This window comes from Hevea brasiliensis, chromosome 5 (assembly GCF_030052815.1).
Source record: "Hevea brasiliensis isolate MT/VB/25A 57/8 chromosome 5, ASM3005281v1, whole genome shotgun sequence".
In the NCBI taxonomy this organism is placed as follows: Eukaryota; Viridiplantae; Streptophyta; class Magnoliopsida; order Malpighiales; family Euphorbiaceae; genus Hevea; species Hevea brasiliensis.
The window spans coordinates 113,146,008-113,161,303 of NC_079497.1; the positions used below are offsets into that span (position 1 = coordinate 113,146,008).

The following is a 15,296-nucleotide window of genomic DNA, read 5'->3' on the forward strand; positions in this document are numbered from 1 at the left end:
GTTTGCTAATTTATCAGAGCTGCTCAACTTCGCACAAAAGGACAAAATAACGGCTATTTTGTCTTGGGCAGTGTGTATAACGTTCCAAAAGGGTTTCAAACGGTCTAAAATGATTTGGGACTATAAATACACATTCTTTACTTCATTTACACTTGATGAAAGCTTACATTTGAACTCCAACTTTGATTTTTCATTTATTGCTTTCATTCAAGAGCTTTAAAGATTTTGAGCTACCATTGGCAAATCAACTCATCTCTTCTTTATAGTTTGATTTGTATTGAGTAAGAGTGAGTGTTGAAACATTAAATTGCATTTAAGAGAGGTTGTACAAGCACCTATTGAAGCTTGAGAGAGAAAGTGCTTGTGATAGCATTTGTGAAGGTTTCAAGCTACCTTGGTAAAAGCTTGGTGTTGAAAAGTTGTAAAGGGGTTTTGGTCTCTTGCCTTCAAAAGAGCAAATAGTGGAGAGAAGACTCAAAGAGGATTTTTTGAGAGAGTGAATGTAGGCTAGTTTAGCCAAACCACTATAAAAATCATTGTGTTTGATCTCTCTAACCTTGACCTCCTTACTCTTGTGCAATTTAAATTTTTCTTGTTATACATGATATTGAATGTTGGTTGAATAAATTGAATTGCTAAATTTGTGGACTTATTGAGTGAGTTGAGAAATTAGTTATATATTGTATGATGCATGCTCTGTTAGATATTGCCATATACATTGATTGAGGCTTGAATTGCAACTTAGGAACACATTGTTGAAGCACATATTACTTTCATTTTATATAGAGAAGCACCTAGTTGAATAAAGCCACAATTTTTCATTAGGCTACAAGCAAGGGTCGAAAAAATTGTTAAAGTCCAATTCACCCCCCTCTTAGACTATTTTGGGACAACAGTAAATAAAATCAATATCAACTCACAGGACTCTAAAAATTACTGCGGTAGCTGGGTGGAAGATAAAGGCTGGCCTGGCCCACCTAAACATTATATCAAAAATTTTATCAATATTTATTCAAACAAAACTTCAAAGAATTAAAGGACAAATCTTAAGTTTTACCAAAAATCCGGCAGAGTTTTCCCTATACCTAAGATCTACCTAACCTGCAAAATAATCCAAATAACACTTCTAATACACAAACCCCATATTCACATCTCATCATCATCATATGGCCCCTCCTAGGCCCTCCAAAATAGTCAATACCTGCAATTTTGGAAAATTACATTTTAGTCTTTATAACCATCACTTTATTATAAATCATTCAAACGAGTTCTAAAATTTTTAAAATGATGCCTCGCAGTCCTTAACAATATTATGAAGCTAATGCAAATAAAATTATAATTTTCTAGCCTGCTGTAAATATTTTATGAATTTTTAATCTAATTCAGGTACTAGATAATTAAGAAAACTTAGGGTTTGGGTTTACCTATACCAATTCTGGCATTGGGAAAGCATCCAAGGCGTCTGAAAATGGTGAAGTAGCCTATAACTTTGACACGGATCCAAAGAAATTTTGGCGGCCTGTCTGTCCAGCTCGAAATTACAAATCTGAGCAACAGTCGAATCTTCGTGAAACGAAAGTACCTACACGAAACTCACAATATCAGGGGTTAGAATAAAATTATTACAAAATTAATTAAGCTCGTCTGAAGCTTAGAAAAATACTGCAAAGTTCATGGGACCCACCGAAATTTTAATATCAGAAAAATTTGAAATTTATATGGTTGCAAAGCTCTCGTTAAGTAGAGCACGCCGATAATCTCAAAATTTTTGTGGGGTTTCTGGTTTGAGAGAAATTTAGCCCAAAAGTCAAAATGGGTTAAAATTTCTCGAGCAAAAATTGGACAAACTACTTAATGGAAATGGGTGTTCTTGGTGTCCATGGAAAGCTCTTGAGAAGTAGAAGAGGTTTGAGACAAGACCCAATCCGATTGGTGGCTGGATCGGCCAAATTTTGACCGAAAAAGGGGCAGCACTGCGCACGCATTGGGGGAGTTTTAAGCCGATTTTTTGGTGACCTGGAGGGTAACTAATGGTGGGGAAGGGGCAGGGAAGGTCGCCGATGAGCTAGGTGGGGGAGGGGAGGGGAGGGGAGGGGAGGCGGTGGCCGGCAAAGAGGAGGGAGGAGGAGAGAGAAAAGGGAAGGAGAAGTGGGGGTGATCGGGTGCGCAGGGGAAAGGAGGCAAAAAAATGGGAATAGGGGTGAGCATTCGGTTCGAACCGAACCGAATCGAATTAAATTATAAAAATTTAAATTTAAATTTTAGAAATCGAACCAAATCAAAATGGTTGAAAAATCGAATAGAACTGAACCACTCTATTTCAGTTTAGTTCGGTTTAAATCGATCGGTTTTGATTTTTGATTAATTTTTTAATTTAGACTTGATTTTTAAGTTATTTAGTCTAATTTTGACTTTGGTTTGAACCTAATAACCATTAATCAATGAAATTAAATAATTAATATATATATATATATATATAATTAAATATAATTTATAAATTTTCCATAAAAATAAATTAATTCAAAAATTAATTCGGTTTGATTTGGTTCGATTTGAATATATAAATTACTATTTGGTTCGGTTCGGTTTAACCGATTTTTTTCTCTTCAAAACCGAATCGAACTGAAATAATCAAAATTTTTATAATGTAAAACCGAACCGAACCTATTGAACCGAATTGACTTAGTTCGGTTCAATTTTTCAGTTTGAACCGATTTCTGCTCAGCCCTAAAGGGGAAGGTTGATCCGATTCGACTGGTTCAACGCGGTCTAGTTCAATTCAGCCGGTTCAATTTAGGAAGCCAAAAATTGAATTTTTACTTTGCTCTGGGATCAAAAAGAACCCCAAAAATTTCAAAAAAATTCTAAAAAACTCAAAAAAATTTGTGGAATCCAAATATATTTTTAGTTTTACCACATTGTCTTTAAATTAATTTTTAAAAATTGACAAAATTTATTGACTTTGAAAAATCAAACCCGATTTCTAAAATCCGAAAAATTTCAAATAAATTTCCAAAATTTTTAATACAATAAAATATTAATATTTACATGTAAAATAGGTAATTTAAAAATTAGAGGTATTACATACAAGGTCTATGGAAAGCAATCGATGATAACTTTCTAGAAGGTTTGAAAGAGGCAGAGAAGGCTAATCTGAAGGAGAGAGCCTTGAGTGCGATTTTCATGAGCGTAACTAATAATGCTCTACTAAAGATTGCTAGTGAAAGCTTAGCATTTGCGGCAATGAAGAAATTGAAGGAGTTGTACTCTGCCAAATCGCTAACCAACTGCCTGTATCTAAAGAAAAGGCTTTTATAATCTTAAAATGAGCGAAGTTATGCCTATTAAAGGACATTTAGATGAATTCAATTCAATTATTATAGACCTGAAGAATATTGATATTAAGATTGATAGTGAGGATTAAACACTTATTGTGTTATGTTATTTGTCACCCTCTTATGAGACTTTTATTGGTACTCTATTATATAAAAAAGACAGTATTTCACTAGACGATGTTAGTAATTCTCTAAAATTGAAGGAGTTGAAAAAGAATTTTTCAGATAAAAAAGAAAGATTTGAGGGAGAAAGTTTGGTGACCAAGGAAAGAACACATGCAAGGGAGGGTTCTTTCAGCAGGAAGAAATCTAAGGCCAGATCTAAGTCAAGAATGAAAAAGGCTAACTGTTTTGAGTGAGGAGAGCAGGGTCACTATAGGAGAGACTGTCCCAAGTTAAAAAATAAGAAGGGAAAGCAACCCAAAAGTTTTACGAATGTGGTTGACAATTTTATTGATTCTGATGGTGATGATAGTGCTAGGAAAATTTTATCTGTGAGTTTGGATCATGGACAAAATTTTTGGATTCTTGATATTAGTGCTACTTATAACATGTGTCCACACAGAAACTAGTTTGTCACTTACAAATAGATGAGTGGTAAGGTTTTTTTGGGCAATGATAGTGCATTATCTGTAGAAGGAATTGTTAACATCAAATTGAGGATGTTTGATGGTATTGTCAGAGCTATAGAGTGTTAGCATGTTCCAGGACTGAAGAGGAACCTGATTTCTCTTGGGACACTTAGCTCTCATGGATTCAGATACCATACAGAGAATATAGTTCTCAAAGTGTGCAAGGGCTCTATGGTACCCATGAAGAGCAATTTGGTTTTGGGATTGTATTTTCTTCAGAGCAATATAGTTTCAGGGGAAGCTACAGTAGCATCCGAAAGCAATAATCAGAATCAGACTCAATTGTGGCATCTACATCTTGGTCATATGAGTGAAGGAGGATTATCTGTGTTGAGTAACTGAGATTTGTTAGACGGCCAAAAAACAAAATCTATGGACTTTTGTGAACACTGTATGTTTGGCAAATAGACCAGAGTGAAGTTCGATAAAAAGGTAATGTGCAAAACTAGAGGAACGGTGGATTATATCCACTCAGATCTATGGGGTCCTAACATAATCCCTTCCAAGAGCAGTGCTAGGTACTTCATGACTTTGATTGATGATTACTTTCGGATGGTGTGGGTGTATTTTCTGAAAATAAAAGATGAGACATTTTCAACCTTTGTAAAGTGGAAGACGATAATTGAGAAGTAGATAAAAAAGAAGGTTAAGCATTTTAGAATTGATAAAGGGTTAGAATTTTACAATCGTGAGTTCAATGGATTCTACAGTAATGAAGGAATAGTGAGACACCACACTTGTGCAAGGACACCACAATAGAATGGTATTGCAAAATGCATGAACAGAATGTTTTGTGATAAAGCACGAAGCATGCTCTAACATTTAGGATTGGGAAAGGATTTCTGGGCTGAAGCAATTAATACACCCTATTTCTTGGTTAATAGATCTCTATCTACAGCTATTGAGTGCAAAACTTCTTTTGAGATCTAGTTCGATTCACCTGCTGATTACTCTTAGCTGAGAGTGTTTAGTTGCCCTATTTATGCTCGTGCAAGAGATGATAAACTTGAGCCAAGGGTAAGAAAATGCATATTTCTATGTATGTATCTGGAATGAAAGGCTACAGGTTGTGGTACAATGATCCAAAGTCTCCAAGATTAATTATTAGCAGGGATGTGACATTTAATAAATCTACTTCATTGGATAGTTAAAGAGGGAAGTCAATAGCAAAATCAGATCACGGTGCTAAAGAACAAGTGGAGCTTCACATTGAAACTTCAGCAGTTCAGTCCAGTGATTTAGAGGATGAGGTGCAAGATCCTGATTAATAAGAAGATGCACCTAAGCAACAGCAACAGGAACCATATAGCATTGCAATTGGTAAAGAGAGAAGACATATTAGACCCCCGTAGAGATATACATATGCAGTTCTAGTTGTGTTTGCCTTGTTAGTTGCTAAGACAACTGATGTGCATGAACCTAACAATTATAGAGAAGCTAGTTCTTATTTAGATGAAAATCAATGGGTCGGTGCTATGAGTGAAGAAATTGAATCTCTTCACAAGAATCAAACTTAGGATCTTGTAACATTGCCTTAGGGACAGAAAGTGGTAGGCTACAAATGGGTGTTCAAGAAAAAAGAAGGCAGTCCAGGGGTTGAAACACCTCGATATACGACATAGTTGGTAGCAAAAGGCTTTACTCAGAGGGAGAGAATTGACTTTAATGAAGTGTTTTCTCCAATTGTGAAGCACAGTTCTACCAGTGTCTTACTTGCTATGGTTGCTCTTCATGATTTAGAGCTTGAGCAACTAGATGTGAAGACAACATTTTTGCATGGTGAGTTAAAGGAAATATTTATATGAGTCAGCCTGAGGAATTTGTCATTCCAGGTATGGAAATCTATGTTTGCTTGCTTAAGAAGTCTTTATATGGTCTGAAATTGTCCCATAGGCAATGGTACAAAAGTTTGATACATTCATAGTTCTTAATGACTTTATTCATAGTTCATATGATAGTTGTGTGTATCATAAGAAGCTTTCAGATGATTCCTTTGTCTATTTGCTGTTGTATGTGGATGACATGCTTATTGCTGCTAAAAGCATGTCACAAATTAACATTCTAAAAAAACAGTTGAGTGATGAGTTTGAGATAAAGGATTTAGATGCTGCAAAGAAGATTTTGAGAATGGAAATTACTAGGGATAGAAGTGTTGAGAAGCTTTTCTTGTCTCAACAGGCTTATCTTGAGAAAGTGCTTAAGCGTTTTAACATGAATAATGCTAAGCTTGTGACTATTCTGTTCGCTGCCCATTTCAAGTTATCTGTAGACATGTCATCGAAAACAGATAAGGAGATAGAGCACATGTCTAGTATTCCCTATTCGAGTGCTGTTAGTAGCATCATGTATGCTATGGTTTACACCCGACTTAACATTTCACATGCAGTTAGTGTTGTGAGTAGATACATGGCATGCCCTGGGAAAGAACATTGACAGGCAGTGAAATGGATTTTGAGGTATTTGAAGGGTACTACAGATGTTGATTTGACATTTGACTGGGGCAAGATGAGTGATTCAATTGTTGGCTATGTGGATACGTATTTTATAGGAGACTTAGACAAGAGGAGATCTTTGACAGGTTTGTTTTACTCTCTCTGAAAGTGCTATCAGTTGGAAGGCAACATTACAAGCTACAATTGCTTTGTCTACCACAGAGGTTGAATATATGGCTTTAGTAGAGGCAATAAAGAAAGCTTTATCATTACAGAGTTTAGTGGGTGATCTTAGGTTGATACAAAACAAGCCAACAATGTTTTGTGATAGCTAGAGTGCAATACATCTCACAAAGAATCAAATGTACCATGAGCGAACTAAGTACATTAATGTCAGATATCACTTTATTCGGGATATTGTATCTCAAGGGACTATAGTTGTGCATAAAGTCTCTACAGATGATAATCCAACAGATATGAAGAGGAAGGGAGTCCTAGTTAGCAAGTTCAGGCATTGCCTAGACTTGATTGGTGTTTGTGGTGCTCAGTAGTGACCTTATGAGGGCATATGGCAAGACAGAGAGTTTGTAGTTATTTTGTTAGTGATGGAGGGAATTTAAGCCAAGAATAAGAATTATTATTTTTATGTGGCTTGAAATTTGAATATGTCTTCGTAGACTCAAATTATGATCTGACCCGAAAGTTTCGTGCTATGAACCAATTGGGATAAAAGTGAGATTTGTTGTGGTAGCAGAGGGCACGGGCTGATAGGTCCAGGCCCAAAATATTGTAATATTCTGCCATTTGTGGTAGAGTTGTTAGATATTCGGGAAATATACTAGAATTAGGGTATGAGAGTTCTGAATGATTGTATCTTGCTCTTTTCATTATAATGAAATTTTTTCTATTTTGATCGCGGACGTAACCTTACAATCAAACCACGTTAAATCTTGTGTTATTCTTATTTCTTTTCTATATTATATAATTATGTAATTTGTGTGTATACCTTTAATTTATGTGCCTATTTTAACAGGAAACAAGACAAAGGGCAGTTGTTGGGACTGAGAATCCATGGCAATGACTGATGAATGATGATCTATGGCTGTCGATACTGTGCGGATATATACTTGCAGGGAAATATTGGCGATTCAGATTCGATTCTTGTCCACAAGTAATTCTAATTTTAATTTATTCCATTTGAATTTTCTGATTTTGATGTGGATAATTTCGTTTTCTGTTTTTTCTATTATTGCAAGTTGTGAGGCTACACAACTGCAGCAGTCAGCCTCAAGAATGACACCAACTCTGTATTTCAAGAGAAAAATGATTGAAAGTATTTGATTGGCGTTTGAAGATAGTAATTTGAGGTAATTGGTATTTTTTTTAAAAAAAAATTTGTAATTTCATCTCTGAATTTTGTTTTATATTATATTTTAATTTTTAAATTTTAAAAAATTATTTATTTAATTTTTAAATTTTGTAATATATTACTCTTTAACTTTTAAATTTAAAAAAATAAATTACTTAATATCTTTAATTTTAATATATAAAATAATTTATTTCCTGTAATTTTAATATTCATAACAATTTCATTCATTGGTAAAATGATTAAAAGCCTGTTTAGCGAAACTATTAGAATTGTTATTAAAAAAATTACTTTTTAAAATATAATAGTTAGAAAATATTAAAAAATAATTTAAAATTAAATTTGATAAATTTTAGTAATAAGAATACTAAAATAACAAAATAATTTTTTTTAATGATATTTAAAATAGTACTTTTATTCAGAAAATTAATTTGAGCCATTCAAATTCAATGCTAAACAGACACTAAATTATTCTATATATTAAAATTACAGAGACTAAAGTGTGGTAGATTTTAAAATTCAATGAGTAAATAATTAATTTTTAAAAAATTAATGCTAAAGCATAATATAATGAAAAACTCAGATATTAAATATTAATTTTTAAAATATAAGATAAAATTTAAAGATTAAATTATAATTTTTTTTGAAATAAGGTATATTTTTATTTTATAATATTATAAATTAAAGTATAAAATTTAAAATTAAAGCTGCGAGAGTGTAACTAAATTTAAATTAAAACGAATGAAAAACAAAAAAGTACACAAAGATTTTAATTATTATTGTAATTAGGCCAATTAAAAAAATAGAACTTAAAGGATTAAGTAATAAACTTTTAATTTAATATTATCATGAGTGATTAAACTATAATTAACTTATGCATGATTATTTAAATTAATTATATTAAAATTTAAAAAATTAAAATAATAATATATTATATATATATAACAGAAGAAAATATCTCAATTTTATTTTTTGTAAATTTAAAAAAAAAATAATTACTAAAAAATTTCCTATGGAAAATGTCAAAGTTAAGCATGAATTAATATAATTAAATAATGAATTTTATTTTTTAAATTTATTTAAATATTCTACCTCTCTATGATTCATATATGCTTTTATATATTAATTAATGGAAATTGTAATATATAATGAAAAATTTTAACAATGGCTAAAATTAAATAATTTAACAAATAAATAATATATATATATATATATATATATCATTAATAATAAATTAGTCAGATGTTTTAGAAAATAAAAACCTATTCAAAGAGTGCATAATCGAATGGATACACTCATACAAACCCATTAATTTGAATAAAATAAAATAATTTAAAAAATAAAAAATAAAATAAACACATATATATAAAAAAAAAACAAAAAACAAAACCTTTTTCTTATTCAATAGTAAAGTTAATTATATTCAATAAATTTATAGAAGAGTTTTCATCTTATTTAATTATATTAAAATTTTGGAATGTTACTTTAATAAAAAGTTTATTAATATGAGGAATTTTTTATTTATATTAAATAAATTATTAATTTAATTTTTAAATTTTCACATTAATTTTAATTTTATTTAAAATTAATTTATTAATTCAAAAAGGAATCACATTAATTTTAATTATTGTGTAAAATGTAATAAATATGAAATTTCATATCAATTTAATTAATAATTAATTTGATATTATTTTGATAAATCAACTTTTCCTCTCATCTATCAATTATTGAAAAAAAATATCTACAGGATAGATTTGAGTGAACATTTTTTTTAGTGTTTCATAATTTGTTGAATTTTTTTTTTTATAATTATATATATAAAAAAAGATGAGAGATCTCCCGATTTAATATATATATATATATTATCTCCTCTCTTCTAAACCAACAGACAACCACAATGCATTGAGAGCTTGGCCCATTATTCTCTAATTTATGGGTGCTTGTGGGTTGGCCTTATAAATTGAATTGGCCCTTTATGCTTCAAGCCCAATCTAATCAACTGCATCAACTTTTGCGAGTTGCTCTTCACCCTCTCTTATACATAAATTATTCAACTACTTCCATTTCCTATACACGTAATATACATTCATATATGGTATGATAAGAAGAAATTATAATGCTAAGATTTTATAAATTAAGAGGTTAAAGTGAACGACTATTAGGGATAATTTTTTGATAGAATTTTTTTTTTCAATTTTTATATTTATTATAATTATAATGTATTTTTTTATATATTTTTTATTTTAGAGATAATCTATAGTGATTAAGATAAATATAATTATTTAATAGTTAAAACAAATGAAATAGTAAAATTTTAACATGATTATTGTACTTTTAATAGTTAATAAATTATTTGATTAATTTTTATATACACCTAGCTAATTATTCATTGTCATTTTAATTAAAATTATGATGAGTCTCATATAACAACATATATGTGATTTTCTATTGTTTTAGTATTTGTACACTTGATATGGTTAAGAAATTTCCAAATTATTTGTATACAGATTACCTTTAGAACTCATTCACCATCTCCAAAATTTTTCTCAAAGTAAGAAGTTGGAGAAAAATTGGCTAATAAATTTTGGCATGATGTGGTTCACCTGGAGAAAGTTGATTGACTGTTTTAAGATTAAATATCAAGAGCTGAGTTCACATTTGAAGATAGAAAACCCAATTCCCAACTTGCACATGCATGCCACAAGGAACCAAGATATTGGTTTTTCTTTTAATTGTTGTTTTGAAATGAAACAAAAAAGTTCCATTTATTGATTCTATGTCAGGAAGAACAATGGCAATAGGCTCTGGAGGGACCTCTTCCTGATACATATCGGATCAACATTTCCATGTTCATGTAAGAAGATCCTCCTTCTTCAATTGTCCTTTTAGCAGTTTCTCCAAGCTCTCTTGCTCTTTTCCTTCTCTCTTCTCCCTCTTTCCCTTTATCCATTACTATCCCAATTGCCTTCTTTACTTCATCTCTCTTCATCACTACTCCAAACTTGTCTTCTAATCCCCATGTAACTGCAGCCTCAACTCCTACACTCACCCCAATTCCCAGCACTTCCACCACCAATTTTTCATTGAAGAATTGCTCCGCGAACAACGGGCAAGCAACTATTGGTAAGCCGGCGGAGACGCCTTCAAGTGTTGAATTCCAACCACAGTGTGTCAAGAAAGCTCCTATAGCCGGATGAGACAATATTAACAATTGAGGAGACCAGCCTCTGATCAGAAGTCCTCTCTCTTTGATCCTTTCTTGAAACCCTTCCTCTAAAATCCACTTCTCTAGCCCTTCTGATTTTTCACCATCTCTTATGACCCAAATGAACGGCTGGTTTGATGATTCCAAGCCTAAACCAAGTTCTGCGAGTTGCCAGGATGCGAGGCCACAAATGCTACCAAGACAAGCATAGATTACGGATCCAGGCTCCCACAAGTCAAGCCACTTCGAGAGCTCGGTGTTATCTATTGAGGCCTTGTCACCTCTCTCAGCTTTGTCCAATTTCAGCTTGTTACAAGCTGAAACTGGACCTATACACCAAACGTTGTCTCCTTTAACCCTTTTATACTCTTTGACATATTCAGCTTCCAGCTCTTCGAAAGTATTAACCACAATCCCATCCGCTATGACTTCAGATGCTCTAATATTGTCTCGAACATCTGTTAAGTCGTTGGAGCCAGGATTGAGTAATTCAGGTAGCTTGGCTCTGGTCAATTCGATTCGATGAGGCAGGTCAGGTACCACAAAGGCCTCAAACTTGGAAACACTTTTATGCACCTTGGAAACTTCCAGTTTGTGTGTACAGGAGAAAGCAAAACACCCCATTCCATCGAAAAAGATTCTTGGAATCCCAAACTTCCGGGCAGTTTCCACCGTCCAGGGAAGGTTCTTGCCGGATATTAAACAACTTGCACGGGGCTGTAAAGTTTCAAACACCTGCTCAAATTGCTGCTGAAGCATACTGGCAGCATTGAAAAAGTTCCTGATCAGGTTCCTAGAGGGAAGCTTGTCCATACTTTCGCATCCCTCTGGCAAACCAGCTTCTAGTGCAGGAAATTGGAGTTGAAGAATGTGGATCTTAATACCAGATTCATTAGAACGTTCAATTGTTGAGGTGAACTTGACGGCATTGAGAGGTGTAGTTACAACAGTTACAATCAGGCCATGATTTGCCAAAAGTTTGGCCATATCTATCATGGGTATAAGGTGGCCAGGAGACATTAAAGGTATCAAAACAAAGTGAAGTTGATTGAGTTGTGAAGCCATGGAAATTGGGTAGATTAAGGAATAATGATCAGCTGTGATCACTGATCACTATAATTAAAAAAGTCTGAGACCTGGGAGCTAGTTATCTCTTTCGAGGTCAGGCATTCAATGAAGATTCCTTCGAAGAATATTTAAGGCAGTTTCTTGCATTATTCTTGACCATATGCTATGTATGCATGTTGTCATTATTATAATCGTACATGTGAATATTATAGGACAGCTTTCTGAGAGAAAAAATATAGGGAACAACGACTATTACATATGATATGTGGACATATGGTCATAGTAATAATAAAATTTTCTGTCTCTGTCTCTCAATGTATTCAAGAGCTAGAGATTCTGATATGCCATGGAATGCTATGTGAAGGTTAACAACAATTGATAATGGAAGACAAACATTTCATGTACTTCAAACTCTGATGGTTTTACATTTCCAAGCCAGGTTCACGAGCCTTTGAAAGACGAGTGAAATTCCTAAAGCAAGCCATGTGTGGCGTGGTACTGAATGCTTCAAATTAATTTGAAAATTTCCAAGCGGATGCTTGTAATAGTCGCCTCCATAATAAATGTCGAAGTTCCCTGATATCAAACTTGCAATCGATGAATAAGACTGGAAGCAGTCTCTTCATGTATTAATGCACAGGCTAATTCATGTGCAAAGGAGGATGCACAAGGACTGTTGCAGATGAACATGGTGGGGTCTTAAAACCACCCATGTTCTATGTGTATTTTAGTAATGAAAACCTTTTGGATGGTCAACTTTTAAGGTCTCTTTCCAAGAATACGTCAGGCAGCTGCGTTGTTCAGCTTCAGGTCCCCGTCTTCAGAGATGAGATTGAGATGGTTACTCCCATTCGAACTAATAGTAATAAAAAAAAAAAAAAAAAGCTAACAGCAACCTTCTAACGCGGACTGATAAGATTATTAACATTTTATTCAAGCAGGACATGACGCCCCTGCTTTTTGAAGGATGTAGATGATTATCCAGTTCAAACAGTCAATGGTTTGTGTATATATATATATATATATATATATATATATATATATGGCCTGTTTGTTTTAATTGTTGAATACAACTGATTGCTGTTAGTTGATAGATGTTACTGTTAGCTAATAACTGATAATAGCTGTTTTTTATTAAGTTTTTGGTAAAATTATATTTAACTGTTATTGTTAATATATGAAATGACTAATAAAGGTATATATTACATAATTTATTGTATTATTTAAATAAATATAAAATTATAAATTTATTACATTATATTATTTATTTTATTATTAAATTAAATATATAATTATTAAATTAATATATTATATTATTTAAATAAATATATAATTATTAATCTATTAAATTATATTATTTATTTTATTATTGAAATAAGAAAATAATTATTTTTTAAGATAATTAAATAATTTTAAAAATATAGATAAAATAATAAAATAATTATTATTATTAATAGAAAAATTTATAATTAATTTTAAGTTTTTAGATATAAATAAATATTTTATATTTTATATTATTAATAAAAAATATTTTAACAAAATTGAAATACGCTAATTAAAATGTTAAAATTATAAATAAAAAAATAAAAATATTAATAATATTAATTTTCAAGTTAAATAAAAAAGGATAAAATAATCAAAATAAAAAATAAAACCAAATCTAGAAACAGTTTTAAAAATAAAGCTAATACAAACTGCAACTGATGAGTATCATATCAGTTGCTCATCAGCTATCAACTCTAATTTTTTAAACTTGCCCAACACTATAATTTACCTGTTTGGATGTCTATCAGCTATCAGCTACACCTAATAAATAAACCAAACACCCCCATAATTGTCTGTAATGAACGGCTGCTAGCTAACAATTTAAGCTAATGTTTATCACTTTGATATTAAATTCAATTTAAACCAATTCTTGAAAGCAATAAGTCATAAGCTAATTGTTGAAAACAAGTCGGTATTTAGAATTTGCAAAACCAAATTAGGGAAAGAGGGTTGGCACTTGGGGGGTTCTGCTGGCCAAGGCCAACCCAATTTCCCTGACTTTAATGCCAATTGCCAGACAACTAGGAACAGAAATGCTTCAGTTGCTGTGGTCCAGGCAGCCAAAGCAGCATCCGTCTCGTAATATAACACTTGCCAATACTTTAAACACACAAAAATGAGAAATGTTCATATTTTTTCTCTAATGAGGATACACCACAAGGTTCTAAAACTTTCATCTCATGCATTGTCAGAATAATAATTGAACATATATTATTATGCAATTGGAGAGAACAACCGCACTCAATTTTAATGGGAATAATATACTTTCAATTACATTTATTTTTTATTGAAACAAATCACACTATATTATATAAAATTTACAATAATTGTATTTTACAAATTCTGCAGCAGATGAGCTGAAAATCCTGTAATTCTGAAGGCTAATAAAAGCTCGGCATGCATTGAAAAAGGGGGGATCTGCCGCTTGAGAACAGTTTTTTTTTTTTTTTACAGACTTTTACAACCAAACTTGAACAGGAAAATAGTGATGGGATACCAAAGTGGCGAGTACAAGCTTTATACCAAACAACTCGGCATATTCTAAATTACATTTGCCAAAGCTGTAAATTTTACAATGATATTTAAGTTTCAACATCCAGCTTGCTTCCACAAATGAGATTGATTGTAAGTGTCACCACTCACCAGTAAAGGCAAATTCCCCACCTTTTGCATTGTCATCACTCGTGAACTCTTTAAATAGCAGCCAGAGAGGTCTTGCAGACTCAAACTAATTGCAGAATAATCAGCTGTGTTATACACACGGATGGGGATCAACATAAAGGTCGCCAACACTATCATTTTCATTTATCCTGTTTCTACCACTACATTTTAGACTCAGAATCATGGCCCCTTCGAAATGATTCCACTCGATCAAGTCGAGCTGTTCTCCATGAGAGAGAATTAGTTGATTTAAGCAACAAGCCCAGAGCTGAGGAGCATGTTGCCCTAACAACTGCATCTGCTGACCGACTTATCTTCCCCACCAGCATCCCAAACACCTAAATGAAGATAAACATCTTGTAAATATGTTTTCTTTAGCTCAAAACATCAGGTTCATGAGAGTTTTTAGAAAAACCTTTGTGTAGTATAGGGCTAAAATGCGCTGATCATCTGAAAGTGATAGCATGCTGCTTGCCAAATAAATAGCATTTGCCTGTATTATTGGCCAAGGTGCATCCAACGCCTGCCTCATTAAGAAAGAAAGCAACAGAT

The 15,296-nt window shown here is 32.3% G+C and overlaps 2 protein-coding genes across 7 annotated transcripts in view; both read right to left on the minus strand.

Annotated features, from left to right (window-relative positions):
• Window positions 1–10,363: 10,363 nt before the first annotated feature.
• On the minus strand, window positions 10,364–12,701 carry LOC110662664 (UDP-glycosyltransferase 73C5). The gene has a single exon (XM_021821713.2). It carries the CDS (start codon window positions 12,033–12,035, stop codon window positions 10,545–10,547), a length of 1,491 nt encoding a protein of 496 aa, XP_021677405.2. The 5' UTR covers window positions 12,036–12,701; the 3' UTR covers window positions 10,364–10,544.
• Window positions 12,702–14,345: 1,644 nt separating this feature from the next.
• The window catches only part of LOC110662662 (protein SHOOT GRAVITROPISM 6), a 28,561-nt gene continuing 27,610 nt past the window's right edge, over window positions 14,346–15,296 (minus strand). For 5 of the 6 annotated variants that reach the window (XM_021821708.2, XM_021821707.2, XM_021821709.2 and 2 more), the window contains 2 exons: window positions 15,160–15,267; window positions 14,346–15,082 (listed from right to left, as the gene is read on the minus strand). In XM_021821708.2, coding sequence (XP_021677400.2) covers window positions 14,906–15,082; window positions 15,160–15,267 — 285 coding nt within the window. In that variant the 3' untranslated portion in view covers window positions 14,346–14,905. Of the gene's footprint in view, window positions 15,083–15,159; window positions 15,268–15,296 lie in introns of those variants that run through there. The other variant, XR_009148994.1, reaches the window with a different exon arrangement.

Excerpts from the sequence above, each read along its gene's own strand:
- LOC110662664 (XM_021821713.2), bottom strand. The coding sequence starts at position 12,035 with ATGGCTTCACAACTCAATCAACTTCACTTTGTTTTGATACCTTTAATG.